At 58.8% G+C, this 27,240-nt stretch overlaps 1 protein-coding gene across 5 annotated transcripts in view; it reads right to left on the bottom strand.

The window, feature by feature from the left end:
* Positions 1-27,240, bottom strand: part of GRB7 (growth factor receptor bound protein 7) — a 52,855-nt gene that overhangs the window by 8,116 nt on the left and 17,499 nt on the right. For 2 of the 5 annotated variants that reach the window (XM_075911587.2, XM_075911584.2), the window contains exons 3-11: positions 8,657-8,855; positions 6,379-6,520; positions 4,887-5,043; positions 4,527-4,648; positions 3,217-3,294; positions 2,806-2,943; positions 1,652-1,762; positions 997-1,095; positions 366-446 (exon numbers count right to left, since the gene is read on the bottom strand). In XM_075911587.2, coding sequence (XP_075767702.1) covers positions 366-446; positions 997-1,095; positions 1,652-1,762; positions 2,806-2,943; positions 3,217-3,294; positions 4,527-4,648; positions 4,887-5,043; positions 6,379-6,520; positions 8,657-8,847 — 1,119 coding nt within the window. In that variant the 5' untranslated portion in view covers positions 8,848-8,855. Of the gene's footprint in view, positions 1-365; positions 447-996; positions 1,096-1,651; positions 1,763-2,805; positions 2,944-3,216; positions 3,295-4,526; positions 4,649-4,886; positions 5,044-6,378; positions 6,521-8,656; positions 8,856-26,126; positions 26,310-27,240 lie in introns of those variants that run through there. The other 3 variants (XM_075911585.2, XM_075911586.2, XM_089774075.1) reach the window with 3 other exon arrangements.

Below are 27,240 nucleotides of genomic sequence, written 5' to 3'. Positions count from 1 at the left end.
TATGGGCCCAGCTCCCCAGCTGGACTACACCTCCCAGGATGCACCCTGGCCAGGGCCTCCCATGATGCACCGCCCCCTCTTTCCAAGGGAAATCCCCATTCTTCCACCAGCGCCCTACGCTGCCGGCAATCATCAAGCCCCTAGTGGCGGGAGGAGGAAACAGGCTCTCCTGATGCGCCCACAGGAGACCTGGAGGGGTCGAGATACAGGACCATCAGTGTGTTTCACGGGGGAAGGACGAAGGAGGATGGTGGGGACGGGGCCACCGCAGCGCATTGCAATTTGGAACCCACGGCCCGTGGCGGGGGGGAGGGAGGCGTCCCCTGGAGACGCTGCCGAGGAGGGTTCCCGGGTGCGGCGCTCACCAGGGGCGTGGTGCCGATCCAGGAGGGCTGGCTGCGTCTGGACTGGGACTGCTGGTAGTTCCGGTACAGCTGCACGCCGTACTGCGAAGGGAACAGCTGGTGTTAGCGGCGGAGCACCGCCCAGCCGAGCGCGGCCACTCGGCCTCTTTCACGGAGGCCAGTCCCGGCTGTTGCTCCTCGGTCCTCCACGGACGCGACGCAGGCGCCTTTCTGGCCTCTGCGCTGCTCTGGAGACCAGAGGGGAAAGGAAGCGGCTGCGCCCCGGTGCGGCGTCCATGCAAGAAGCCAGCTGGCTGGGGTGCTCGGCTGCAGCCGCTCCCCGGGCTGTCCTGCAGGCCGCCTTGCTAAGCCACAGGCAGGTGAAGGGGGCTGGCTGGGGGCGTGCGCCCTTCCCATCTGGGGCTAGCCCTTTTGGGAGGGCAGGGGCTGGGCACCGGCTCTTCTTCCTCGTGCCCTGACTCAGGGAGCGAGGGCTCAGTGCTCAGTTCGGGCCTCCCTCCTGCTCCTGGCTGTCCAGGGGAGGCTGCGGCAGGGTGTGAACTTCCCGCTGGCTCCCTGAGAGCAGGCCAGCAGGGGTCGCTGTGGGCTCTCGCCTGCCCGCGGGAGGGCAGCAGGGGGCAGGGGCTGGTACCTTGAAGAGGCGGAAGGCGGCCATCCAGCAGGTGCGGCTCGGCTCGTCCTCGCTGCAGAACAGCTTGAGGCCCTTCGTGCCGCTGCGCGCCTTGTAGGGCTGCGGAGCAAAGCCAGGGTGATAAGCACAGGGGCTGGCTCCCGCGCCCGCCCTCCCCGCCTGCCAGCGCCGATCACCCTATGGCAGGGAGGGGAAAACGAGGCACGGGCCTGGCCCAAGGAGTCTCTGGGGGAGCTGGGAAAAGAACCCAGGAGTTCTCATCCCTGGCTCCTGGCTCTCACCACTAGGACTCACTTCCCTCCCAGAGCTGGGATAGAGCCAGCCCTCCCCTCCCATTACACCTCAATCTCTGATTGCTGGGAACAGAGCCCTGGAGTCCCGTCCCGCAGGCCCCTCTGCTCATCCACTCAACTCCAGGAGCCCAGACTCCCAGCCTCCCTTTCGCTACGTGCCCTGCGCTGCTGGGGTTCCTACCGCCCCTTCCACCCCAAAAGGCTTTGCATCCTGGTGGAACCCTCTGGATGTCTGCTGGGATTACAGCAGGGATGGATCGGGCCCCCTGTTTGGGCAGGGATGGCTTCACTGGCAGCGGAGGCCGCGAGGGTGCCAGCCAGGTGGCAGCCACGCCCCCTTGGAACGCCCTGGCCGCCCTCACCTTGATGCAGAAGCTGAAGTCGGTGGGCGTGCCGTAGTGCTTTTTGCCGTGGGTGAGGAAGTAGACGTTGGACTCGTTGAGGTCAGCGAAATACTGAAGGTGCCGTGGGTCCTGGGAGAGGAATCCAAGGATCAGAGAATCTCGAGACTTCAGGAGTCCAGCCCCCTGCCCAAAGCAGGACCAACCCCAATTCAATCATCCCAGCCAGAGCTCTGTCAGGCCAGGACTTAAACACCTCTAGGTGGGAGATTCCGTCACCTCCCTAGGGAACCCATCCCAGTATTCCTTGCAGGAGGGGTAACGGTAGTTCCAATTAGGAGCTTTAATTCGAACTACGTAGTCCGTGCTGCGTGTAGCCGCGGGCAGGCCGTTCGAACTACGGGCATTTAAAAATGGCGCCCGCTCGGGAACATGCAAATGAAGCCCGGGATATTTAAATCCCGGGCTTCATTTGCAACTTCGAATGCCTCCGTTAGCCACCGTAGTTCGAACTAGGGTGGCAGTGTAGCGAGACCATTAGTCAGCAGCCGCCACCCAGCTCGGAAGGCAGCAGCACAGCAGGAAGGGCGACATGGACATGGTGTTGCTACCTTTCCTTCTGCGCTGCTGCTGGCGGGTGCTGCCTTCAGCGCGGGGCACCCAGCCAGCGTTCCAACCACGGCTCTCCAGCTGCCCAAACCATGGCCCTCCCCAAATCACCTTGTGATCCCCCACAACTCCCCTTTGGGTCAGGACCCCCAATTTAAAAAATACTGGTCTTCCTCCTGGAATCTGTATCGTGCAGGGTAAAAGCCCACTCAAGGCCAGATTTCACGGTGCGTGACGTATTTTGTATAGCCATGAATTTGGGCCCTGCACATGCGTATGTCTATGTAGCACCAACAGGGCACTCAGCCAGGAGAAAAGCCTACTACTGCTACCAGCCAAAGGAGCTATTACTTTAGTCTAAGTAACGTCCAACCCATGTTTTGAGCTTACTATCCAGGGTTCAAGGTTAGGACCACTCCACCTCGAGTAACTAAGAACTAGCCACGTCTATAGGAAACCCTAGGCCATAGGATGTCTTCAGCCCCGCCCCTTCCGTGGTGCCCCCTAGTGGTGGCGGGAAGCTCACCTCCAGCCCCGGAGGAAGGAAAGGGTCAGATCAGCCTCACCTTGGATGTGCCCTTCGTGGAGTAGTAAAGCCCTGAGCGCCGGAGGGAGAAGTAAAACCTCTTCCAGACCTTGCGCCCCACTTCCTTCAGGTGCAGGAAGCCCTGGATCTCCGGGCAGCTGCCGGAATTGAGGAAGTTCTGCAGGAGAGGAGTGGTCGGGCCGGGGGTGAGCACGAGAAGAGAATGGAACTGAACGGGCCCCACAGTGAGAGGCGCCCAGACACTCCAGCTCTTACGCTGCACGGTGGGTTCATCCCCGGCGCCTTCACCCCCGCCCCTCCACAGCCTCCCGCGGGGCCTGTGATTCGGGGGAAGCTGCTTGTGGGTGACGCTTAGAGCCGGCTTCCTGCTGCAACCCACATGGCCTAGAGTCAGGACAGGGCGCCGGGAGGGGAGTGGAGCAGCGCATACCTGGATGAGCTCCGAATGGGACATGCCCTTGTTGGCATCCAAGCAGCTGGAGACCATGACCTCGGGGAACAGGGACTGCTGGGATTATGGAGAGAGACAATGGTTAGCGGGGTGCTCTGCCCTGGAAAGGCTTTGCACCCTAGCAGTGCCCAGTGCCTGGCCGGGTGGCAGATGGGTTCCCCAGGGATCCGGACCAGTGAGTTCACGAGTGGATGAGCTCCCGGCACATTGGGCAGCTGCCACGCATCCGCTGCCACGAATCTCCTGCACCAAGGGCGTGGATGTCTAGTCTAGCTGCTTTAGTATGTTCAAAGATCATCCCCAACTGGGCAGCTCTGGGAATGGGGGGGGGGTTCTTGGTCATCCCCAGCACAGGAGATCCTAGAATCCTAGAACGGGAAGGGGCCTCAAGAGGTCATCAAGTCCAGTCCCCTGCCCCTCACAGCAGGACCATGCGCTGTCTAGACCAGTGTTTCTTAAACCGTGTTCCGCGGCACACCAGTGTGCCATGAGGCCGTCGGAGATGTGCCGCGGAGGACAGAATTCAAAATGGCTGCCCTTAAAGGGGCAGGCGACTTTTTTTTTTTTTGCTCAATAATTTCCTCCCAACCCTTCTCCCCTCCCCCCCGACTTTTTTTTTTTTTCCTCAACAAAAAATCCTTGGGGTTCCTCATAAAAAAATGATTGTTTGGTGTTCCTCGGTCTTAAAATGTTGAAGAAACATTGATCTAGACCATGCCTAGTAGGTGTCTGTCTAACCAGTGATAAAAATTCCACAGTCTCCCCAAGGCAATTTATTCCAGTGTTTAACCACCCTGACAGTTAGGAAGTTTTTCCTAGTGTCCAACCTAAACCTCCCTTGCTGCAGTTTAAGCCCATTGCTTCTTGTCCTGTCCTCAGAGGCCAGGAGAACAATTTTTCTCCCTCTTCCTTGTACTTGTAGGTACTTGAAAGCTACTGTCATGTCCCTTCTCAGTCTTCTCTTTTCCAAACTAATCCAGCCCAATTCTTTCAGCCTTCCCTCCTAGGTTTCTAGACCTTTCATCATTTGTGTGTTGCTCTTCTCTGGTCCTTCTCCAATGAATCCCCAGCTTCCTTGAAATGCGGTGCCCAGAACTGGACACAACGCTCCACCTGAGGCCCAATCAGCGCAGAGCAGAGCGGAGCGGAAGAATTTCACTGCTCGTGTCTTGCTCACAAAGATGCAGGGACACATGTGGCTCTCCCCCGCTGGGAAAGGCCAGTTCCCCCGTTCTCCCCCAGGTCATACTAGGTTGGGTCCCCCAGCAGGAAGGGCGGCAGGTACTTACTGGTGAGCTTTTGAATAGCTCGTACTTGGCAAAGTTCTTCCGAAAGACAAATCTGCTGTCTCCTCCGATGGGCCAGGTGGCCTGGACCTCCACTACTGACTCGTGGTCTTCCAGGCACCGCTCTGGGGGGAGCAAGCCACAGGGTCAGGGAGGCACCCTGCCAACCCTCCTGCAACACTGGCTCAGCCTGGCTCTTCCTGGCAGCCAGCCTTCCCCCCCTCCCCACCAGGCTGTGTTTGCATTTGGGCAATGCATGTCTCCTTCCTCCCCCCCCAGCCTCTGTTTGCATACATGCCCTGGTGGCCAAGGCACAAGCCGGCCGTGCGAGGCTCCCCTGGAGCGTCCATGCCTCCTCCTCACCCAGGCCCAGATGCTGATGAAGCTCCACCAGGGACCAGCTGTCGTCATGGAGGGCGTGAGTCTTCTGCACCAGCATCTCGCAGACGTGGCGGGCCGTGGCACCTGCCGTGACCTCCATTGAGCGGCACGTGCCATCTTCGCTGAAGACCTTTATCACCTGGGGGGCAGAGGCCGCGCCGGGTTCATCCCCGCCACGCTCCCAGGATCGACCCCTGGAGGGCAGGGTCCCCCGATCCAGAGCTCCGTGACACCCTGGTGCTTTAGCTCATCAACCCTCTGCAGAGAATCAGCTGCCACCTCCTCTCGGGACCTATCTCCCATGTGGGGCCGCCCGCCCCTCTCTGGTGTCCAGCAGGGGTGGGTGCGCTGCTGCGCCCGGCTGCCGGGGGCGCTTGGTGCTTTCGGGGGGCATCATTCGGCACACGAGGGGTTAACGTGATTGCCCGAGGAGGTGTCAGGTGGGACGCGCTGGGACGTTTCCAAGGGTGCCTGGAAACGGGCCCACCTTTAATTGCAAGCTGGCGAGCGCCTGGGCCACAGAAACACACCAGGATTCCATGCCGACCGTCCCTATGGGAACCAACCGTCGGCCTTGTCAAGCCCCGTCCTGCCCAGCCGCCCTGGAGTGTTTCGGGCAGGACAGCCCCAGCTCAGGAGTTTGGGGGGCATGTGCACCATCAGTATTGGGGGGAATGAGTCGCCCAGGGGCAAACGGCAGGTCAGTGCGTGGGCGGTGGGTCATGCAGGCAGGGGAAGGTGTTGCCTTCCCAGGAAGACCGACGTGACGCCGCCCATGCTCCGGCCCATGGAAAGTTAGGAAGGCCGGGACTGCAAGGGCTGGGGCTGCCCAGCTGCTCTGGGACTGAGTTGTGGAGCTGGGGGGGGAGGTGACATATCTGCCCAGTGCTGAGATGAGGCGGAAGTGCTAACCTGGGACAGGGGGTAGCAGAAGGGGCGGGGCCTTGGGCAAAAAGGGCGGAGCTGGGGTTTGCCTCCCCAAGACAGTTCACACACGCTCCCCCCCCAGCCATGATTCTCAGTCCCTTGCCCCGCACTCTAACCACTAGGCCCCATGCTCCTCCCAGAGCGAGACACAGAACCCAGGTGTCCTGAATCTCAGACCCCCCCCCCACTCTAACCACTAGGCTGCACGCTCCTCCCAGAGTGGGACACAGAACCCAGGTGTCCTGAATCTCAGACCCCCCCCCCACTCTAACCACTAGGCTGCACGCTCCTCCCAGAGCGGGACACAGAACCCAGGCGCCCGGAGTCTCATGGGTCAGTGGCAGAACGGGGAGGAGGACTCAGGTGTCCGGATGCCCAGCCCCACTGCCCAAGCCACTAGGACCCGCCCCCTCCCGCAACCAGGCAGAGACCCCAGGTCGCCGGCCCAGGGACGCCCCGTGTCCAGCCACCGCTGTGGCCAAAGCCGCCCCCCCACCCAGGAGCGGCCGTGCCCACCCCGCCTCGGGGGCCGCGCTGGCGCACTTACGTGGGAGCCGCTTTCCCGCTGCGGGCCCTGCCCGGCCGAGGGGCTGCTGAGGACGGGCGACTTGGAAGGGCTGCAGAGCTCGGGGAAGGGGTTGGGGATGGACGGCAGCGACGAGGCGCGCGGCTCCTCCTCCGTCAGCTTCCTGCCAGAAAGGGGAGGCTCGGGGCGAGGGCGAAAGCAGGGCAGGGCCGTGGGGCGCCTACCCCGGCTCTGCCCAGCACAGCACGGCGCGGGAGGGCACAGAGAGGCCAGAGCCGCAGAGACCCCCGGGGAGGAGGCACGCGAACCCCCCGAGATCACGTGACCACGTCCAGGATGGGTAACCCCCTCCCTCCCCCGCCGATCCTGGCCGAGTCCCCAGGCCACCAGCGGCAGGTCGCCAGGTGTCCGGTTTTCGCCCGGACTGTCCGTTATTCGGGTCCCACGTCCGGTAAAAAACCCAGAAAATACTGAACATGTGAACTGCCCGGTATTTCCCGTTTCTCTCGTACGGACGCCCGGTGAGGACAATTTCCCCTGCCGCATCTGGCGGGGGCTGGGGCATGCGGGGCCATTTAAAGGCACAGTGCCCCCCCCTTTTTTTTCTCAACAACTTTGGTCTCCCCCTTTTTTTCCCTCAACAGAATTTTTTCCCCAGCGTTTTTTTTTTTGAGGGGGGGGGGCGTGTTCGGTATTTGTTGTTAAATCATCTGGCAACCCTAGCAGGCTCCGGCACATTCCCAGACCCGGCAGCGGCACCGGCAAAAGGTGCCCCCTCTGCCCAGCAGCCGCTGGTCTGGGGATTTCACTCTGCTCCCCGAGGAGGGGTCTGCAGGGCAGGGGCGGGCAGGCGAGTGAATCATTAACCCTCCGCCCCTTGGCTCGCCAGCCAGGAAAGAGCCTTTACAAGGGGCCGTCTCTTCATGCCAGGGGCTGCGGCGCCACCAGAGCCAGAGGACGGGGCTAAGCCCAGCTGAGCAGCCTGGGCACTGGGGAAGTAAGGGTGTATGGGCCACTCGGGGGTAGAGGACGCCTGTGGCACAGGACTGGGAGACTCTGGCTCCTTTTCTATTCACCGGGGGATATTTGGTTGCCCTGTGAGAAGCAGCCTCCATCCGGGCTGTTGGCCTGTCTCCTCCTGGTGGGTCTCCCCACTAGCTGATGCGCCCCTCCTGCCCCGTGGCACAAGCCTCCATTTTGCAGTTGGGGAAACTGAGGTATGAAGAGACTCACCCCAGGCTGCACAGCAAGTCAGTGGCAGTGCTGGGCACGGAACTCAGGCACCCTGATTCTCAGCCCCCCCCCCCCCACTCTAACCACTAGGCCCCATGCTCCTCCCAGTGCCAAGCACAGAACCCATGCACCCTGATTCTCAGCCCCCCCCCACACTCTAACCACTAGGCCCCATGCTCCTCCCAGTGCCAAGCACAGAACCCATGCACCCTGATTCTCAGCCCCCCCCTCACTCTAACCACTAGGCCCCATGCTCCTCCCAGTGCCAAGCACAGAACCCATGCACCCTGATTCTCAGCCCCCCCCCCCACTCTAACCACTAGGCTCCATGCTCCTCCCAGTGCCAAGCGCAGAACCCATGCGCCCTGATTCTCAGCCCCCCCCCACACTCTAACCACTAGGCCCCATGCTCCTCCCAGTGCCAAGCACAGAACCCATGCACCCTGATTCTCAGCCCCCCCCTCACTCTAACCACTAGGCCCCATGCTCCTCCCAGTGCCAAGCACAGAACCCATGCACCCTGATTCTCAGCCCCCCCCCTCACTCTAACCACTAGGCTCCATGCTCCTCCCAGTGCCAAGCACAGAACCCATGCGCCCTGATTCTCAGCCCCCCCCACACTCTAACCACTAGGCCCCATGCTCCTCCCAGTGCCAAGCACAGAACCCATGCGCTCTGATTCTCAGCCCCCCCCTCACTCTAACCACTAGGCCCCATGCTCCTCCCAGTGCCAAGCACAGAACCCATGCACCCTGATTCTCAGCCCCCCCCTCACTCTAACCACTAGGCCCCATGCTCCTCCCAGTGCCAAGCACAGAACCCATGCACCCTGATTCTCAGCCCCCCCTCACTCTAACCACTAGGCTCCATGCTCCTCCCAGTGCCAAGCGCAGAATCCATGAGCCCTGATTCTCAGCCCTGTGCTTTAACATGCGCCAGCTTCCGAGCCCGTGTGGGTTGGGGGGATGGAGACACTTGCTCCCCGCCCCCCAGGACAGGCCAGAGACACTGCTGGGAAAATCATGGGGCCCAGGAAGGCGCCCCCCTCCCACGCGCTGCCCCCCACCTGCAGACTTGGATGACCAGCGGCTGCGAGCGCTTCATGTCGCCGCCGGGCAGCAGCCCGCCCTTGTCCCGCTCGCTGGTGGAGAAGGCGGCACCTTTGGGCAGGCTCCTGGCTCGCTCCGGCTCCAGGCAGCCCTGGTACAGGTTGTCCAGGGTGGTGGGCAGGTCGTTCCGCAGTGCGGCCAGGTCCATGGCATTATCTGCCGGGAGAAGGGAGGAGGCCGGGATGGTTACGCCTGCCTCAGTGGCCTCCTTCAAGCCACAGCGCCCTCCCCGCCCGCCAAGCCGAGCGCCAAGCGCAGCCACAGTCTGTGTGAGCTGGGGGCCCCTGCCCCTCACCCTGTGCCGGGCCTGATCTCCGGGCAAGGGAACCTGCTTTGAGGTGCACCCCCCTCTTCCCAGCCAGGGACAGAGAGAGCAACAGGTCACGCTGGGGAATGAGACCTAAGCCCCCTCAGGGAGTCTGGGCACCTAGGACCCCCAGGGAGAGCGGTGCCCAGGCCTGGGCAGGGATTGGCAGGCGGCAGGGAGCACCAGGCGCCAGTCAGACGGGGAGGAATCCCTCCCCTTATCCTTCCACCCCTGGGTGACTGTCAGACTGGGGAGTGGACTGGGTGCCAGCGCACAGGGCAGCTATCACCCCGTCCCCATGAGGCCTGCGCCCCACAGAGCCAGGCTGGAAGCTGTAGCTCATGTTCCGCCAGCGACTCTCCGGAGGGGGCGTCCCTCGGCTTGGCGCCGATGCGGCTACAAGCAGAGTCTGACCCTAACCAAGAGAAAGCCCCGTCTGAGGCAAAGCCACCTGACAGACCCCCTTCTTCCCCCCACCGCTTGCCCCGGCGGTGTGTCCGAAATGGGGGCCGGATTCCTGTAGCCAGAGGTGAAAGGCCCTTCACATGTCTTACAGGTCCTGTCCTATCGCTACCCGGGTCCCTGCCAGCTCTTAAATAACTCCCTGGCGGCTTGTGCCACAGCTCAGTTAGTTCTTGCTGGGCCTCACGCCACGGCCCGCCTGCTTCCTTTCACCTGTGTCTGCAGCTCACCCTAGAATCAGAGAATCCCAGGGCGGGCAGAGACCTTGGGAGTCATCAAGTCCTGCCCAAAGCAGGACCAACCCCAACTCCATTAACCCAGCCAGGGCTCTCTCAAATCGGGACTTAAAAACCTCTAGGGATGGAGATTCCACCCCCTCCCTAGGGACCCCCTCCCCGCGCTTCCCCACCCTCCTAGGGAAAGAGTTTTTCCCAGTCTTGGAGTTATCATGGATAGTTCTCTGAAAACTTCCACACAGTGTGCAGCGGCGGTCAAAAAGGCAAATAGGATGTTAGGAATTATTAAGAAAGGGATAGAAAATAAGACCCAGAATATCTTACTGGCCCTGTATAAAACTATGGTACCCCCACATCTGGAATACTGTGTACAGATGTGGTCTCCTCACCTCAAAAAAGATATTTTGGCCTTGGAAAGGGTTCAGAAAAGGGCAACTAAAATGATTAGTGGTTTGGAACAGGTCCCAAATGAGGAGAGGCTAAAGCGACTGGGACTTTTCAGTTTGGAAAAGAGGAGACTGAGGGGGGATATGCTAGAGGTCTATAAAATCATGAGTGGTGTGGAGAGGGTGAATAAAGAAAAGTTATTCATTAGTTCCCATAATATAAGAACTAGAGGACACCAAATGAAATTAATGGGTAGCAGGTTTAAAACTAATAAGCAAAAGTTCTTCTTCACACAGTGCATAGTCAACCTGTGGAACTCCTTGCCAGAGGAGGCGGTGAAGGCAAGAAGTATAAGGGTATGTCTACACTGCCACCCTAGTTCTTATGTTCTTATGTTCAATATCCAACCTCGACCTTCCCCACTACAACTTGAGCCCATTGCTCCTCGTTCTGCCACCCCTGAGAACAGCCTCTCTCCATCCTCTTTGGAACCCCCCTTCAGGGAGCTGAAGGCTGCTCTCAAATCCCCCCTCACTCTTCTGTAGACTAAACAAGCCCAAATCCCTCAGCCTCTCCTCGTAGGTCATGTGCTCCGGCCCCCTCCTCATCACCCTGCTGTGGGAAAGTTGCAAACCTTCCCTACGATACCAACACCACGTCCAACAGCTCCCTGATGGGCATCTCTCACTCCCGATGGTCCCAAATATGCCAGCTTGGCCAGAGTGTTGAACCAAGCCCGTGAGTCTGGGTCTGTTCCCAAGAGGAGAAGGAGACTCAAGTGCTCCATCAGCTGCCAGCAGTTCTGGTTCCCTGGGCAGTTCACCCTGCCTCTCTTTGGACCCAGAGTCGGTTTGTCTTCGGTGCAGGAAGCACTTTCCCAAACAGCCCCAGTTACTCACAGCACCCTCTATCCAGGCCCTTCTCCGCCACAGGCCCAGGGACAATCACCAACAGCCCCTGAAGCAGCTGGCTAGATCCAAGCCCCAGCAGGCTCCCAGCAGCACCTCCTGGATTGGAAAAGGCTCCACACCAGCAATCTGGCTCTTCTCTCCAAATTGGAGCCCCCCAGCCCTCTCCCTGCACGGCCAGGAAGAGAGCTACAGTTTCCCTCCTTTTTTTCCAAAGGCATCATGGGAGTTGTAGTTTTCTAGGGCTAGATTGCAGCACCAAGGATCCTCCCAGTAAAAGCCAGAGGACCCTAGAACAAAGGGAGCCTACACACGAGTCTATGAAATGCTTGCTGGGGAGGGATCATGCTCCCTGGTGCCTCCAGCAACTGACCCGTGTCCTCTCTGGGTGGGGCAGTTATTCTCCGGTCCAGCCTGCCCCTGTCTGCTTTCCCGGCAGCCTGGCCCACTCATAGGGTTGCCAGATGGTCTCAACAAACATACGGGACACACTTGACAGTCCATCACAATCGACATTCCATCTGATTTAGAAAATACCCGACAGTTCTATTGTCTCAATGTGTTTCCCGAACAGAAAGCTCCAATACTGGACTGTCCGGTTCAAAACTGGACCCCTGGGAACCCTTCCCACCCAGCAGTCCCAGGTTTGTGTGAGTGCCACTCTCCGGCCTGGCAGCCGGCGCTGGGTGTCAGTCACTTACTCACCCTGCAGGCTGAGACACGCTTGGCTCCCCCGGAGCCTGCCCGATCTGGAGCCTGCCTGGCGACCCCCCAGGTGCAGCGCAAGGCGCCGGGCATCAGAAGGAAGAACCGCCAACCCCGGGGGGTGCTGGTATCTGGCCCGTGGGGCCTCTCCCCAGCAGCAGCTGGACTCCCGGGGGCGCCGGTTCATCAGCCTGCCCTCGGCTCGCCGGTCGCCTTCGGTCCACCAGAAAGGGATGCGTCAGCAGGTGACTCAGCACAGCCCCACCCTTCTCTCCACAGGTCTCCTCCCCTCACTGATTCCCAGGCAGCACCGTCAATGCAGGGGCCACCCGTGAGCTGCCCCGTTGAGTTGTTCGCGGATGTCTAGGGGATCCCCCCGGCTGTCATGCCGCTCGGTTCTCCTGATGGACCCCTCGTGGCGGCCGGGGCAGGACTCCAAAGATGGGGCAGACCAGCGGCTTTCTGGGCATGGCCACGCGGCTGGGATATTGCGTCTGCCCCTCTCCCCCGGGTCTGTCCCCGGCCACGGTCGTTTGAGCGGGAAACGGTGTGATGAGACAAGTGGGGGCACCGGGTTCTCCACTGGGCCCAGCGAGCAATGGGACAGGCTGGCTGGAGTGTGAAACAAATCCAGGGCAGGACTGGGTGGATAATGAGGCTCCGGCCGGCCGGCTCCGGGGGCCAGATTCTGAGCCCGGTTACTCCCGACGCCCCAGGATCGAGGCCCACGCAGCTGAGAGCAGGAGGCCCCCCCGTTCCAGGCTCCCACGCCATCGCTGCTCCTACCAGCTCAGCCTCCTTTCCCTCGCCACCCAGGACCCCCACGGGCAGGCTGTGCCCCCAGTTGGAGGGGAGGCCCTCTCCCGCTGCTGCACACCCCTCCTCCTCCGCTGTCTCAGCCCTGCTTGAAATCATGCTTCAGGGATCCCTCTGGAGACAGGACCTCGGGCATCTTCGGCTGCTAATTACACACGTGACCTCTCCTGGCTCCCAGGGAGGGAAAAGCCAGGGCGTGGTGTCCGGGGAGACATGGCAGGAGCTAGACTGCCCCACGCAGAGATATGGTCGGAGGGAGAACCGGGCCTTTGGGGTTTTCATACTACTCTTGGGTGGCCCACTGGTTGGAGGGTGGGGGAGGGAGCTGTGATGACGGGTTGGGGTTCCTCCGATCCTGCAGCCCCGTAGCAGCAAGAACAGACTCCACCAGCCAGTAGAACAGAGAGGGGTTTATTGCTTCTCCCAGATACTGCCCAGCGTAGACGTGATGTGTCTAACGGAGTCTGGGCCAGGATGCCTCAGACCCCGTGAGATGGGGTCCCTGGGCCCCTAGATTCCAGCCCCCTCCTAAGACTGGTTCCTTCATGATTCCAGCCCCAGACTGCTCCTTCCCCCAACCCTCACTTCCTAGTTCCCTGGCTGCCCTCAACCGGTCAGACCGGTTGGGTCTTCGGCAACCCACCTGCAGGGCAGTGCTCTGGACACTGGCCAGTAGGGGTCACCCACTGCCCACAGCCCACAGCCCAAGCATAGTGACCAGCAAGGTACTGACACTACATCACTCCATCACATTCACCCCCTTTGCCAGCCATGAGACCGAACTCTCCCCACCCCGCTGGGCCGGCGGAGGCCTGTGGCGGGCAGGGAGGGGGTCTGAGGGCAGGCTCTCCCAGGCTGCTGAGGGTTAGCAGGGAACCCCAGGGGGGGACACATGACCAGTCGCCGGGCCCTGATTGAATCCATCCAGCCCTGCATTTGCTGCCAGCGAACCCGCTCTCCCTCCCCCTCCCCCCGGTTGTCAGGGGCATGGACGAGTGGGCACAACCAGCCAGCTCCTTCTGGCTGGGGCTGATGCAGTTGCGGGGGGGGGGGGGGTAAAGAGAGCCCCCGGCCCCTCCTCTTGGTGTCGCTACCCAAGCAGGTTTTATGGGCCTGGGAGAACATCATTAAAACCACTGAAGTATTAAAGCTGGAGCCGTCTGCAGCTCCATGAGCATGGGGGAATGGGGGAGGGGGAAGGGGCACGTCCCCTACCAGGCAGGAGCCTCCCTGCAATGCCAGGCTCCCCGTTCGGAGACCCCTGCCCCTGCCCCACTGACATCTCCCGGCATAGCAGTGTTGTTCATCCAGGACGGGGTCTGGGCTGGGGTGAGGAGGGAGCTGGGGAAGGATTCTCAGTGTGTCAACTTCTTGCTGTTTTCTTCCCTCCCCCGTGGGCTCTGACTCACGCCACCCTGGCCCCGGAGGCAAGGGGGCAGGGTTCCTTTAAGGAGGGCCCTGAGCTGTGATTCACCCTCCCGGCTTCCTGCCTTTTCGATCCCGCTCGAAAACATCCACCCGCCCCCGACAAACTGCAACGCCGAGCCACGAGTGCCAGGCGGCTTGCGCAACGGGCACTGCCAGGCACCATGGCGAGGCCGGGCATGGGGCCACAGCCTGCCCGACCCTGTGGGTGTTTCCTCCCCCCCAGCTCCCTGGCATGGGGGGCTGCCCCACGGACGGGGCATGGCCAGTCGTCTGACACTCAAAGGGGAACATCCTTGCCTGGGCCCAGCCGTCTCATTCCAGTTCCCCACCTGCACCCAGAAGCCCTTCCCGGGAGGAAGAGGAATCCACCCCTGCCTTTGCAGAGAACCCACAGGTAGAAAGTGCCAGCCCCATGCCCGGCTCCTGCGCATCCTTAGAGAAAAGTTGTTCCCAGGCAAGATCACTGGTAAATCCTGGCCAGGATTTCTGCACCCACCTGGAATGGCCCCTGCCAGGAAGCCTGGAGAGTCAGGTTTTCAAGGTATTTTGGTGCCCAAAGATCAGCCAGGTGCCTTATAATTAATTATCGCAACAGAGGGCCAGTGAGGCACCTGCCCAGAGAGGCGGGGAATCGGCACACGGGGGATACGACTTAGTCCAGGATGGCCTATGGGCCGGACAGAGTTTGCCAGCCGGCCCCCCCAGATTCCGCCCCCAGAAGCCTGTTGTAGGCACACTGGGGGCGCGCGTGCCGTGTGCTCCAGGACTGCATGACGCCCCACCTCCCCATAGTGCTGGGGGCGGCTTGGCTCCCGTGGGGCGGGGCTTGGGCAGAAGGGGCGGTGTTGGGGGCTTGACTCCACCAGCCCTACCGTTACCCACCCCCCATGACTGAAAGTCCAGGGGCCTTCAATCCGAAATCTTTCAAGCGCGTGTAAACCCCCCCACCCACACATACACACTGTCCCCAATCACATGGATGTGATGCACATCTGCCTTGCACTGGAACCAAGGTGTTCCCCGCAGGCCCCTGGCAAAATCCCAGTCTCGGGGAACTGCGTTCGGCTGACCTACATTCCACCCCCGGTGCAAAATTCTCCACACCCTGACTGCAGGTATAATCCCATGTCAGGTGTGAGCTGTTACAAACAGCAGTGCCCTGCTCCAGAGGTGGCTGCATTTGAGGGGTTTAGGACATGCTTCCCAATCATAATCAGTCTGCTAATGTTGGGATCGGGGTTCCCTGTAAGCTGGGTGCTTGTGCAGCCACTCAGGAGAGATTCCAGGGTTGCCCCGCTGATTAGCAGAGCGCCTGCAACTAGATTTTGTGTTTCTACTGGTGGTGCACATTTGCACAAGCCGCGGTGCACATAAAAAATGTATTCCACACAAGCATGGGAAAAGTCTGCACGTGGGTGGAAAAGATTAGCGGGAACACTGGCTGGGATTTTTTAGTAAGGAACAAATTCTATGGTTTTGAATTCATTTATTGTAAAAAGTTCTCTGGGGCAAAATGATGGGATTTGCCTCCACTATTTAGGTGGCGCTTAGACCCTCTGTACAGGGGTGAGTCCCCCTGGCACCACCAGCAAGGCACCGAGCCGAGTGCCCAGCCGAATGGAACGGATCATCTCTCCCCCTACCCCGCAGCCCATCCGCCTCCCTGCTTCTAGCTAAACCAGTTCTACACCTGGTTCTTTCCACAGGGTGAACAGCTGGCCCCTCCCTGCAACAGCTCACCCCCTTGGTATCTGGGCCATCCAGCTGACGGAGACCTTTCCGATCCTAGCAAGGGCGCTGTGGGGTCCTGAGCCCTTGTCAAGGAGAAAAGCCCCGTGCTTCACGGCCCGGCTGCGCCGTGTGGCGCAGGACTGAGGGGTGAGTGAGAGACATCAAAGGGGCTGTCCAGCTGGAATGGACCCGTGGTCCATCCGGCCCAGCCCAATGAGCCCCAGCCCTTCACTGCACTTGCCCGGCCACAACCAAGTCAACCCGGTCTGGTAACTTGCCTCGGACGGTGACTAAGGCTGAATGCATCAGAGGAAAGTGCAGTTTTCCTCCCTGCCACCGAGCTCTGCAACACAGCCCCAGGTTCCTTCCTGACCCCTGCTGTTCGCCGTTGCTTTGTGCCCTGTGGCATGCGGGTCGCTACCCCTCGTGACTGTACCCTACCGGGTGCCAGGCCTATTCCGCTTCCGAATGCAGGTGGAAAGGACCAGCCGCAGGCTCAGACTCTGGACAGAGATGCCCAAGTCTAGCCATTAACTCCAGCTGAACCAAATCCTGTAACTGCCGTGGCTGAGGGCCGCCATCCAGGGGGGCTTGATTGCTTGGCTCGGGGTTACGACCCCTTTTCTACAGCTGGGTGCTTTTCTGGGAAGTTCCAAGGCTGCAAAAAGCAACTTTCCGTGGGCTGAGGAAGGGCATAGGACCAGCAGAGTCTCTGGCCACTCCCCACCCCACCTCCTGGCTAGGGCGATGAGGGATAAAGTCTTTGTCTGTTGATGCTGGTTCTACCATCTGCCTTGGCTGTGGCTCTGGGGAGATCCAGGGAAAGGAAGGGTTTCTGGAGCCGGGCCAGTCACACAGAGGCATGGTCAGAAGACTGGAGGGGCCACGAGGAGACGCAGCTGTGTGTGGAGCTCAGCCAGCCCGGCTGCTGTGTCGTAAACTCCCCACTAGCGCGGCCCAGACTGCAGAACAAGAGACAAGCAGGAGCTGAATGAGGGCAGAGCCCACGAGGGGCCGAGAGGCCAACAGAGGCCCGGGGTGAAAGTCCTCTGACGAGCCAGAGGCTGCAAACACAGCAGAATTTCCGCACATTCTCCCCACAGACCCAGCTCCAGGTCAGGACCCCCTATACAGCGAGAGCTGTGGGTCTCAGAGCGTGGCCCGTCACCACCCTGCAGGTGGGCCGTGGGTTCAAGGATTCCGCCCACCAGCAGGGAGCCCGCATTGGTGTTCCAGCCCTACACCCCTCCCCCCAGTATCCCGAAATGGCGCTGCCGTGTAGCCGTAGCCTCAGAGAGCTTGGCTGCATCCCAGGCCCTCTCTGCAACTCGTTTTCCCCAACTGCAAAGTGCAGGCAAAGCGCCTGCCCCCATGAAACAAGGCAATTTTCAGGGATGAAACTGCCCCAGAAGTGCAAAGTGCTGAGATCTAGCAAGCTGGGTAGCTCCCGTTCTCATATCGCATTGTGCCTGGAAGACGCTGCAGCATTTTAACTAGTACCTGCCCGGAATACCTGCGGCGTTACACTGCACAGATGTGACTTTCAAAAGAGCATAAGTAATTTAGGAGCACAAGCCTGATTAACCTGCACTAGGACTTGTGCGCCTAAGTCACTTCAGAAGGGCTTAAAGACCCACCCCAGATGCCTATCAGCCCTTGAGTGACACCAGATGATTGTAATAAAAAGACAGGCGTGACTGTGTTGGATCTGATTTTGCTCGGTGTGTGAACCAATCCGGTAAATTGTTTCAGTTTTATGAGGTGTTTACACACACTTCTAAGGGATTTGCACACGGATGCGGGCAATGTTTGAGTCTAAAGTTTGAATGTTGACTAGACGGCTAATCCAGTAGCTGCCAGCAACAACACAACCCACGAGAGCAAGGTGTCATATCAGGAGACAAGAGAGCCACTAAGGGCTAAAGCAATGACCCCAGAGCTAAGCCATGACGTTCTGTTTATCACAGGGCCTAACCACATAAGCCACAAAATTAGGGGCGCCTACAACTGCACGTCTTCTGCTGCCGTCCAGTGCCAGCAATGCCCCTCTGCCATGGATATCAGCCAACCCGACAAATGGATCCAAATCAGCCTTCAGAAATGGTAACACACACACACACACAAACCCGTAGGGGAATATTTTCACCTGCCGGGGCACTCAGTCATGGATGTAAAAGTGGCCAGTCTGCTACAAAGGAATGTCTCTAACCAGTTACAGAGAGAGCTGGAATTTTGACATCGTTACCCTGGGCTTGAATAAAGACATTAAACTGGTGGGCGCATTACAAAGCCAATTTCCCCGGCCTTTGACGTCCCCCATTTCCACATCAAAAGCTATGAATGGGACACATCCAGCCCACTTAATTAGCCTCATTAACACAGATCCTACAATGGACAGGTACTTCCTCTGCAGTTATACAGATCTCTGGGTTTCTGTGATGTCCACTCCAATTCATCTGAGGAAGTGGGTTTTACCCACGAAAGCGCATGCTTCTTTATCTTTTTTATATTTATATTTGTTCTAAATATGTTGCTTAGTGCCACAAAGCGATGTGTTGTTTTTAAAGTGACAGACACGCACCGCTACCCTCACTGCGGTTTTTTGGGCATGTTTACACAACATTGTGAATCCGGCAGTGGGGAGTCCAAAGCTGCGTGTGTTTATAATTGCTGGGCCTGCGTCTCACCGCCGCGTGAATGTGTCCACACTGCACAGTGACACTGGGACTCCGGCTGTGACCCATACCCTTAGCAGGGGCCAAGGGCCTGGGTGCTCGCTGACCTGAGTCGGGCTGATAGAAAGGGGGCTTTGGGAGGCAGAGCCTAAAAAGGCTCCAGGGAGGAAGGGGTTAAAGAGCTAGAGAATTCAGTTTTATGCCCTGTCTCCTTGTGATCATGGACAAGCCACTTAGGAACCGATTCCTAAGGTATTTAGGTACCTAAAGAGGCAGAGAGGCTGCCCAGCAGGTGCCTAAATCCATTTAACCATGTGGCCTTTGGTCTCTTTGCATCTCAGGGATAAAAGCAGGGATAACAGACCTGCCCTGCTTCCTTGGGAGGAGAAGGGGGGGCGAGGAGGAATTCAATATCGATTGCACCAATGCTCCAATGCCTCCGCGACGGACACCCTCTAGACGGGTAGAAAAATCGCTTGTGTCCAACGGCGTGTCTGCTACACCTTTTTAAACTGGTGCCTGGAAAAGTTTCAAACCCTTAGGAGCCTGGTGGCTGGTTGCAAGGAGCCCCAGGGTCTGCCCTCATTAACATATTTTCTGAAATGACCCATCTCCCTCATGAAAGCATGGCCCAACTGGAAAGACCGAGAATTCACCCGTCCAGTATGTCCAGCCCCGGAGCAAGTTTCTAGCTGTAACGAGCCCCACGTCCCCACAACCCTCAAGATCAAGAGCCCGTCATCCAGCAATTTACAGCCGTGCCGTCGCCTAGTAACTTTGGCTCTTCGTTCCTCTACGCGTTCCTTGCTTTGACGTCAATACCGGTGCAAGGAGCTTTGGAGACCGGGCTGACCTGTCACGTCCTGATCCTGCTTTTATCCTCTGTACAACGCTGGGTCTGGCCCTTCCTAAGTGTCAGTGCGACCATCGGACCAACAGCTGGCATGCACACAGGGAAATACACGGTCTCTCACGCTGGGGCAGATGAAGAATAACTCCACTGACTCACAGAGCTAGGCCACCAGCAAACGGCAGGGTGGGAGGAGAACTGGGCCCTGTAGATCACAGAGCAAATCAGGGGTCCAAGCTGCCCATTAACCTGTCTTTACGAGAGACACCAACAGCCAAACGCTCCAGCGGAAGGTCCAACCCCTCACAGTTACGCCTCATCTCCATACAAATCTGACAGGGGACGTTTTCTGTCTGTCCCCCAGTCGGATGAAAGGTTTATAACCTGAAACCTGAGGGTGTTGCAGTGGCCTGTGACTTCTTGCCATAAAATAAAAGCCTGTCGTCTGCGGTTGAGCTGAGCCACGGTGCCAAGCGAAACCAACGAAGGGCTGAAATGAACCAGCAGGGCTGGAGAGACCCTGTGGGGACAGGGTCAAAGAGGGGAGGTATTAGAGCGCCGAAGACACTCCTTACACTGTGTCTACACTGTGAGACCCTCTTGGCACAGCTCTGGCGGCGTTGCTATGGCAGCACAGGCCTGTGCGGGAGACACCACCCGCACTGGCAGAAGGGGTCTTCGTCGGTGCAGGAACACCACCTCGCGGACGGATATTAGCAACATCAACGGAAACCTTCGTCTGGCCACGTAGCTGTGTCTGCACTGGGGCTGTGAAATATCGGTTACTTGAATAGTCGAGTAACCTCATGAATTCTTAGCGGTGACTCGACTAGTCTATATTTCCCGAGGGTGGGGCCGGCAGCCAGTGCGCTCCGGCCCTGCTCCCAAGGTGCCCCCTGTCACTCCGTGCTGCTGCCTCTGTATCAGAGGCAGCAGCGTGGGTTGCCAGGCAAGAACTGGTCCATGAGGGGAGCCAGTTTAAAACCCAGATCCCCTCACAGGACACAGTCCGAGCTGGAACTGAGCCAGGAACTGCCCACCCGGCTCCTAATACACTTTAAATGCGGAGCTGCAGCGGGGGTATCCTGGACCTGGCGTGAGCTGAGCTGCCTGCCCACCCGACTCCTCCTAATACACTTTAAGTGCAGAAATGGAGCAGGGGTAGGTCCCCGACCAGTCGCAAGCCAAGACTGAACCAGGCTGCTAAAAAATTCACTGGCAAGCGCGGGGGTGGAGTGGGGAATGCTTGTTGTCTCTAGCATTAACCTATACACTTCTGCTTATCAGTTAATTGACTACACTATTTCATCCCTAGTCTGCACTGCAGGATTAGCCGGCACAGCTGTGTCGGCCAGGGGTTTTCAGTGTAGACCAAGCTTCGGCCTCATTTCTTTAATCCCCTCTGTGCTCCTGCACCACAGAGTTAATTTCCACACATACAAGGGATCAAACGAGCAAGGCGAGTTCGGTCAACATGGCCTGACGAGTCACCGGCCTGATTCCTTCTCACCCCCCACGCTGGGACCTGCCCCAAAGCATTACGTTGTGCAATGCTCACGTAACACCAACAGGCGGAACTGAACCTGCAGCCTCTGGAGCTTAGTGCAGAGCTAGACAGACAGATAAGACGGGTGAGGGAATATCGCTCACATGTGGGGATCAGCGCCCGGAGCTATTAGAATCTTAGCTGCCACTCGGAAAGCACGTCAGCACTAACTCTGAAGCTCAGTGTTTCTCTGATCTCCTCCCGTCTCGACAAAGGGGGCTAAGAGGCCCAGCCAGGCCTGAAGGATAGCAGGACTCCTAGAACTGGAAGGGACCTCAAGAGGTCATCAGGTCCAGTCCCCTGCCCTCACGGCAGGACCAAGCACCATCTACATCATCCCTGACAGGTGTCTGGCTAAGCTGCTCTTCCATATCTCCAGGGATGGAGATTCCACAACCTCCCTAGGCAATTTAGTCCTGTGCTCAACCACCCTGCCAGGTAAGAAGGTTTTTTCCTAAGGTCCAACCTCAACCTCCCTGGCTGCAACTTGTGCCCCTGAAAACTGGGTCACAATCCGCCAACTCCCAAATTTGCAAACGAGGGCGTTCTCTGCCGGGGAGCCTCCTCTTGGGAAACAACTTCCTGGCTCCAGGCAAATCCAGGGGGTTGGCTTCAAAACACACCCACCTGCCTACACCCGCCGAGGTGCACACCTAAAACCACCCAGGTCACCCGCCGGCAGACTGAACACACGCACCCATGTCCCTGCACACTCACAGCTCTCAAAACAACAACACCACTACCACCACCCAGGGACGTCGGCACGCAGCCAACACCAGCGAGCCCTGGGGAAAAGCAGCCTCATTTAAAGTTTAATTTGTTCAACCAGCCAAGGCGAGAGGCCCATTGATCTCGCGGTTTAATCATTCATTTCTTATTTACAGTCCCTAGGGAGGAGGGCATATTTGTCTCCCTCCTCCCCCCTCCTCAGGTTGCTGCCTGCCCTGTAGGCCAGGAAGCTCAAAGTCCATTGTCCGTCTCTGGGTCCGTCTCTGGTCAAGGTCCCAGGCTCGTGCTGTGTCAGGAGCAACTTTCCGAGGTGTTTGTGCTTGAACGTTCCTATGTGCCGCCCGGGAAGGGGGGTGGGAGCAATTTCAAGGCCTGACTTTGCAAAGTAGCTTTCCAGACAACTAGCATCGCGGCTCAGCTTCACCAGCGGATATCTCGCATGGCCCCACCTATTGGGGATTGGAGACATCTAGCGTGGCCCCATCCGCTGGCCAGCTGACAGCCGAGCCTGGGTTTCAGAGCCCAGGCATCCGCTCGCTCTCCCTGGAATGCAGCCACCTCTAGGGTGAAGCCCAGCAGCCTGTTTTAACGGTGGCGGCAAAGCCACGCAAGATGTGAAGCAAAGATCACTGCATCCCTGTGAAACAGGAAGGAGAATTTAGGGAGAGGTCGAAGCTCTGGAAACCAGGACTCTCCGGTCGGACAGGACGTTGCTGGACCAGAGTGTCTGGGTGGAGAGCTGGTAGCTAAGAACCCAGAGGCTGGCAGGGCTACGGGTTGCCAGCCAGCCAGAAGCCCAGCACGCCACAGTGGGGCCACCCAGCAGGGCTGAGCTGGGCTGTTCGGCGTGGCAGGCAAGGGGGAACAGGACCAACAGGGCAGCAGGGCCAGGAGTGTGGCGGGAGCCAGCCAGTAGGGTTGCCAGATGGTTTAACCAAAAATACCAAACACGCCCTCCTCTCCCCCGCAAAAAAGCCCACCAGGGAAAAATAGGGGGAGACCAAAGTTGTTGAGCAAAAAAAATTAAATAAAAAACAGCATGGCCCCTTTAAGAAATGCCTTTGAGGTTTTTTGGCCCTGACAGGCTGCTGATGGCCATCCACCATCTTGTCTTCCTGCTCCGGGCTGGATAGATCCCCTGCAGAACCAGGTAAGCACCCGGGATTTTTGCCTCCTGGCCGGGAAAAAAGTCCAAAAATACTGGACATTTTAGGTGTCCTGAATTTTCTGAATGTTTTTACTGGGCAGGAGGCGAAAATACATACTGGACTGCCTTGTTCTACAGGGGCAGGTGCTTTACCTGCACTTTGCAGTTGGGGAAAATGAATTGCAGGGCTGGAACACCTGGCAACCCTAGCAGCCAGCACTTGGTCTGATATGACCTCCGTTGGTCTGGCAAAATCTCTCCTCCAGAACCAGTCAGGTCCCCAGTGTGCCGGAGCAGGCAGGTCCAACCTGCAGCTGGATGTGGAGTTTGGCTAAAGCACAGGCCTAGAATGCGAAGCATTTGCAAAGTGATACGGTGGCGCACCTCTGGGACCCACGTCTGACGTCTCGCCGGGCACCCGGCTCCCGGGATCCCATTGGCACGTCTCACCCTGACTCCTCAGGGTCGTGCACTCGGTGACCCCCGAGCCATCAGCAAACCGGAGAAGAGCTGGGAGCCGTAAAAAGCGACAGAGACACCCGGTCCAACTCGCTTGAGAAGACGGCTCTCGGCAGCCCGAGATCTCCTCCCCTGACCTTACGACAACGTGCAGGACACGGAGCGGCACCCTGGCGGGGACACCGCTTACCCCCGACAACGCCAAAATCAGAGCTCTGAGCACGGCTTGACCGGCGGGCTCGCCGTGGGGGGAACGAACTGATATGCGGGAACCAAATGAAGCCAGAACAAAGCATCGAGGAGGCACCTTGTTAACCCCCCCAGCTTAGCACTGTCTGATGCACCAAGCTGCTGGGACGGGCCCCCTGCCGATGCCTGAAACGTAGCCCATCGCCTCATCCGCCTCCCACAAGACGCTGCCCCCGGGGTCTCTCGGATCCAGGTTGGGTGGGAGGGAGGGTTCAGGAACAGGCTGGGGGTGGGGAGGGAGGGAGGATGCAGGAGCGGGCTGGGGGTGGGGATTTGATAGCAGCCTTCAACTTCCTGAAGGGGGGTTCCAAAGAGGATGGAGAGAGGCTGTTCTCAGTAGTGCCGGATGGCAGAACGAGGAGCAATGGGCTCAAGATGCAGTGGGGGAGGTCTAGGTTGGACATTAGGAAAAACTCTTTCCCTAGGAGGGTGGGGAAGCCCTGGGAGGGGGTCCCTAGGGAGGGGGTGGAATCTCCATCCCTGAAGGTTTTTAAGTCCCGGCTTGACAAAGCCCTGGCCGGGTTAATTGAGTTGGGATTGGTCCTGCCTTGGGCAGGGGGCTGGACTCGATGACTCCTGAGGTCTCTTCCAGCTCTAGGATTCTGTGATTCTGGCCAATAGGTACCTTCAGGGGTCAGCAGGATTTTGACCACAGAACTGGAGGACACTGGCTAGGAGGGGCCAGGAAGTCTCCCCCCCCCAGCCGCAGCACAGCTCTTTGCCACGCAGCCACGTGATTAGCCAGGTTCTGGTTCAGAGACCAGGCAGGCAGCACGCAAAGGGTTAATAGGATGGAAAATCCAGGCAGGGCTGCGTTAAGGGCGCAGGCCCTTAAGAACATAAGACCAGCCATACAGAGTCAGCCCAAAGGTCCATCTAGGCCCATATACTCTCTTCCCACAATGGCCAATGCCAGGGGCCCCAGAGGGACTGAATAGAACAGAGAATCATCAGGTGATCCATCTCCTGTTGCCCATTCCCAGCCTCTGACAAACAGAGGCCTGGGACACCATTCTTGTCCATCCCGGCTAACAGCCATTGATGGACCTAACCCTCATGAATCTATCTAGCTCTTTTTTTGAACCCTCTTAAAGTCCTGGCCTTCACATCATCCTGTGGCAAGGAGTTCCACAGGTTGACTGTATGTTGCATGAAGAAAAAACTTCCATTTGTTTGTTTTAAACCTGCTACCCATTCATTTCAGTTGGTGACCCCTAGTTCTTGTGTTATCGGAACAAGTAAATAACTTTTCCTTATTCACTTTCTCCACACCACTCATGATTTTATAGACCACTATCACATCCTCCTTAGTCTCCTCTTTTCTAAGCTGAAAAGTACCGGTCTTTTTAATCTCTCTTCATATGGGACCTGTTCCAAACTCCTAATCATATTTATTGCCCTTTTCTGAACCTTTTTCGGTGCCAAGAGATCTTTTTTGAGATGAGGTGACCACATCTGCATGCAATATTCGAGATGTGAGCATGCCCTGGACTTATATAGAGGCAACAAGATAGTTTCTGTCTTATTTTCTGTCCCTTTTTTAATGATTCCCAACATTCAGTTTGCTTTTTTGACTGCCGCTGCACACGGATTGGATGTTAACTCTCTTGAGCACTTCGGTATCATCTGCCAATGTTGCCGCCTCGCTGTTTACCCCTTTCTCCAGATCATTTATACACAGATTGAATAGGATTGGTCCCAGTACGGACCCTGGGGGAACCCCTCTAGTTACCTCTCTCCATTCTGAGAACTGACCAATTATTCCTCCCCTTTGTGTCCTGCCTTTTAAGCAGGTACCAGCCCACGAGCGGCCCTTCCCTCTGAGCCCGCGACAGCTGACTTCCTTTATTGACTTCCCTAGGCATCGGCTCAGCAGCAAAGGAAACGAGCCAAGGGAGGAGGCCAAAGAGAATCCCACCAGCACAACACCCCAATGGGGCTCAGGGACTCCCGGGTCCCAGGCAGGCTGGCTCGACCAGCCCCCGTCTGCCATCGCTGTTCTCCTCCATAACCTGCTGGGATATTCCTGGGCAGGTCTCCCCCTACCCGAGTCTATTGCATTCCCCAGTCGGCTCTAACTAGGTCCTTACCCCCTGCCCATCACCGTGGCCTCAGGTCGGCACTCGCTGGCCTCGGATTGCTCAGCACCAACAGGGCCTGTTTGCCCGGGTGCCTCTGACATGGCCTGGCCTGGGGTTCCCGGTCCACGCGGGAGCCTGGGACGGCCGATGACCAAGGCAGAGGCCCGGGTGGGCCCACTCAGCCTCAGAGATGCCAGCCCAGCTCGGAGCCGGCTGCCAGAGCCCGAAACAGGCCGAGAGCTGCAGGTGTTTCCGCGGGAGCCCCTCCCGGCAGCTCCTCCCTTCCCGGCAGCAGACAGGGCTCCCCTTCCCGTCTCGCCCGCCCCCGCGCACAACCCAGGAGTAAGGCGCCGCGACGGGCGGGGGGGAGAGAGTCGCCTGTCCCGAAGCATCCCCTCTGCTCGCCTCCCTCTCGGCTTCCGCCGGGCAGCAGGAGGAGGAGCGGCTGGTCGGGGAGCAGGCGGGAAAGCGGAGGGAGGGGGCGAGAAAAGAAGGGAAGAAAAGTAGGAACGGAGGGAGGGCGGAACAAAGAACCGGCGAAGGAGCGAGAGAGGCGGAAGAGAGCGCCCGTTCGCCTGAAACGGGGGGGGGGCTGCCCCCCAGCCGTGCCGGCTCTAGGGGCAGCGGGCCCCCACTTGCCCTCCCCCCCACGTTCCGCGCTGTACCCCTCGTCCCAGGCTAGTGTGGGGGGGGAGCCCCCCCGCCGCCTACCTGGCCCCAGCGGCGGGGAGACGCTCTGGCCCTGCTGGCTTGACAGAGAAACTGGGGATTCCTGTTTCGCTCTACTCCTTTATCTACCTGGCTGGCTGGCGGCGGGCAGCCCACGCCCCCTGCTTGACATCACTCCGGGGAGAGGAAAAACAGCCTGGCTGGCCCGGCAGGATCAACAAAAGGCCTCATGGCAGGTGCAGGGCTGCTCGCTTTGCTATTAACTTTGTCGCTCCGTGGCTTGGTGGATAACTCCCCCCCGCCCCCGCACACACACACACCCCCCACGCCCGGCCCCTTCTCTTTAGCCAAGCCGCTGGGAGATGCCACCTACCCCCTGGTGCTCCCTAGCCCTAGTATTTGCATCAGCCTTCGTCTTGGCCTTTGGGGACCAAGGGGATGTTGGACCAGGGTCGTGGGTTCACTCAGCCCATGAAGCCTTCACAGAGCCTGTGATCACCACAGCCCTGGAGAGGGCGGCTGGCCTAGTGGTTAGAGCGCTGGGCTAGAAACCGCAGTTTGCTTTGTGTGACCCTGGGCCTGTCTCCTCGTCTCAGTTCCTGCCCTGTCCTCCAGCCACAGGTGTAGTTCTCCTTGTCTTTCTTGGATGGGGGGGCCGGCCTGCCCCTCGACACTGGGATCCTGTGGCAGGAGGCATCCGAAAGGGGCTGGGGCAGGCGCTAGTGCCCAGCGGGAAGGCTGAGAGGCGGGCCGGAGAGCAGTGTTCCCTGTAAGCCGAGTGCTTGGATGGCCACCCAGGAGAGATTCAAATGCCACCCGGCTGATTAGCAGAGCGCCCACAGCCACCAGCCGCAGGTGTTTCTGTGGGTGGTGCACATGCGCACATGCCTTGGTGCACCGCACAAAATTCATTCTGCACATGGATGGAATACAATAGAGGGAACATCAGCCTAGAGTTGCTGGCAAGGAGTCTCCCTGGAGCCAGGCCCGGGAGGTCTGCAGCAGGAGCGCTTAGTGCCCCCTTTGCAGGCATTTGGGGGTTTGCGAACTGCCCTGAGCGCTGGGGCGGCATTCGGGCACCTGCGTCCTGACGGACGAGACTGGCCTGCGAACCACGTCTGGGGAAGGCGAGGCTTCCGCGGCGCCCGGAGCCAAC

Source organism: Pelodiscus sinensis, chromosome 29 (assembly GCF_052426305.1).
Source record: "Pelodiscus sinensis isolate ZL-2025 chromosome 29, ASM5242630v1, whole genome shotgun sequence".
Classification (NCBI taxonomy): Eukaryota; Metazoa; Chordata; order Testudines; family Trionychidae; genus Pelodiscus; species Pelodiscus sinensis.
The sequence above is the reverse complement of the archived record's forward strand: the minus strand, read 5'-3'. Positions and strand labels throughout refer to the sequence as shown.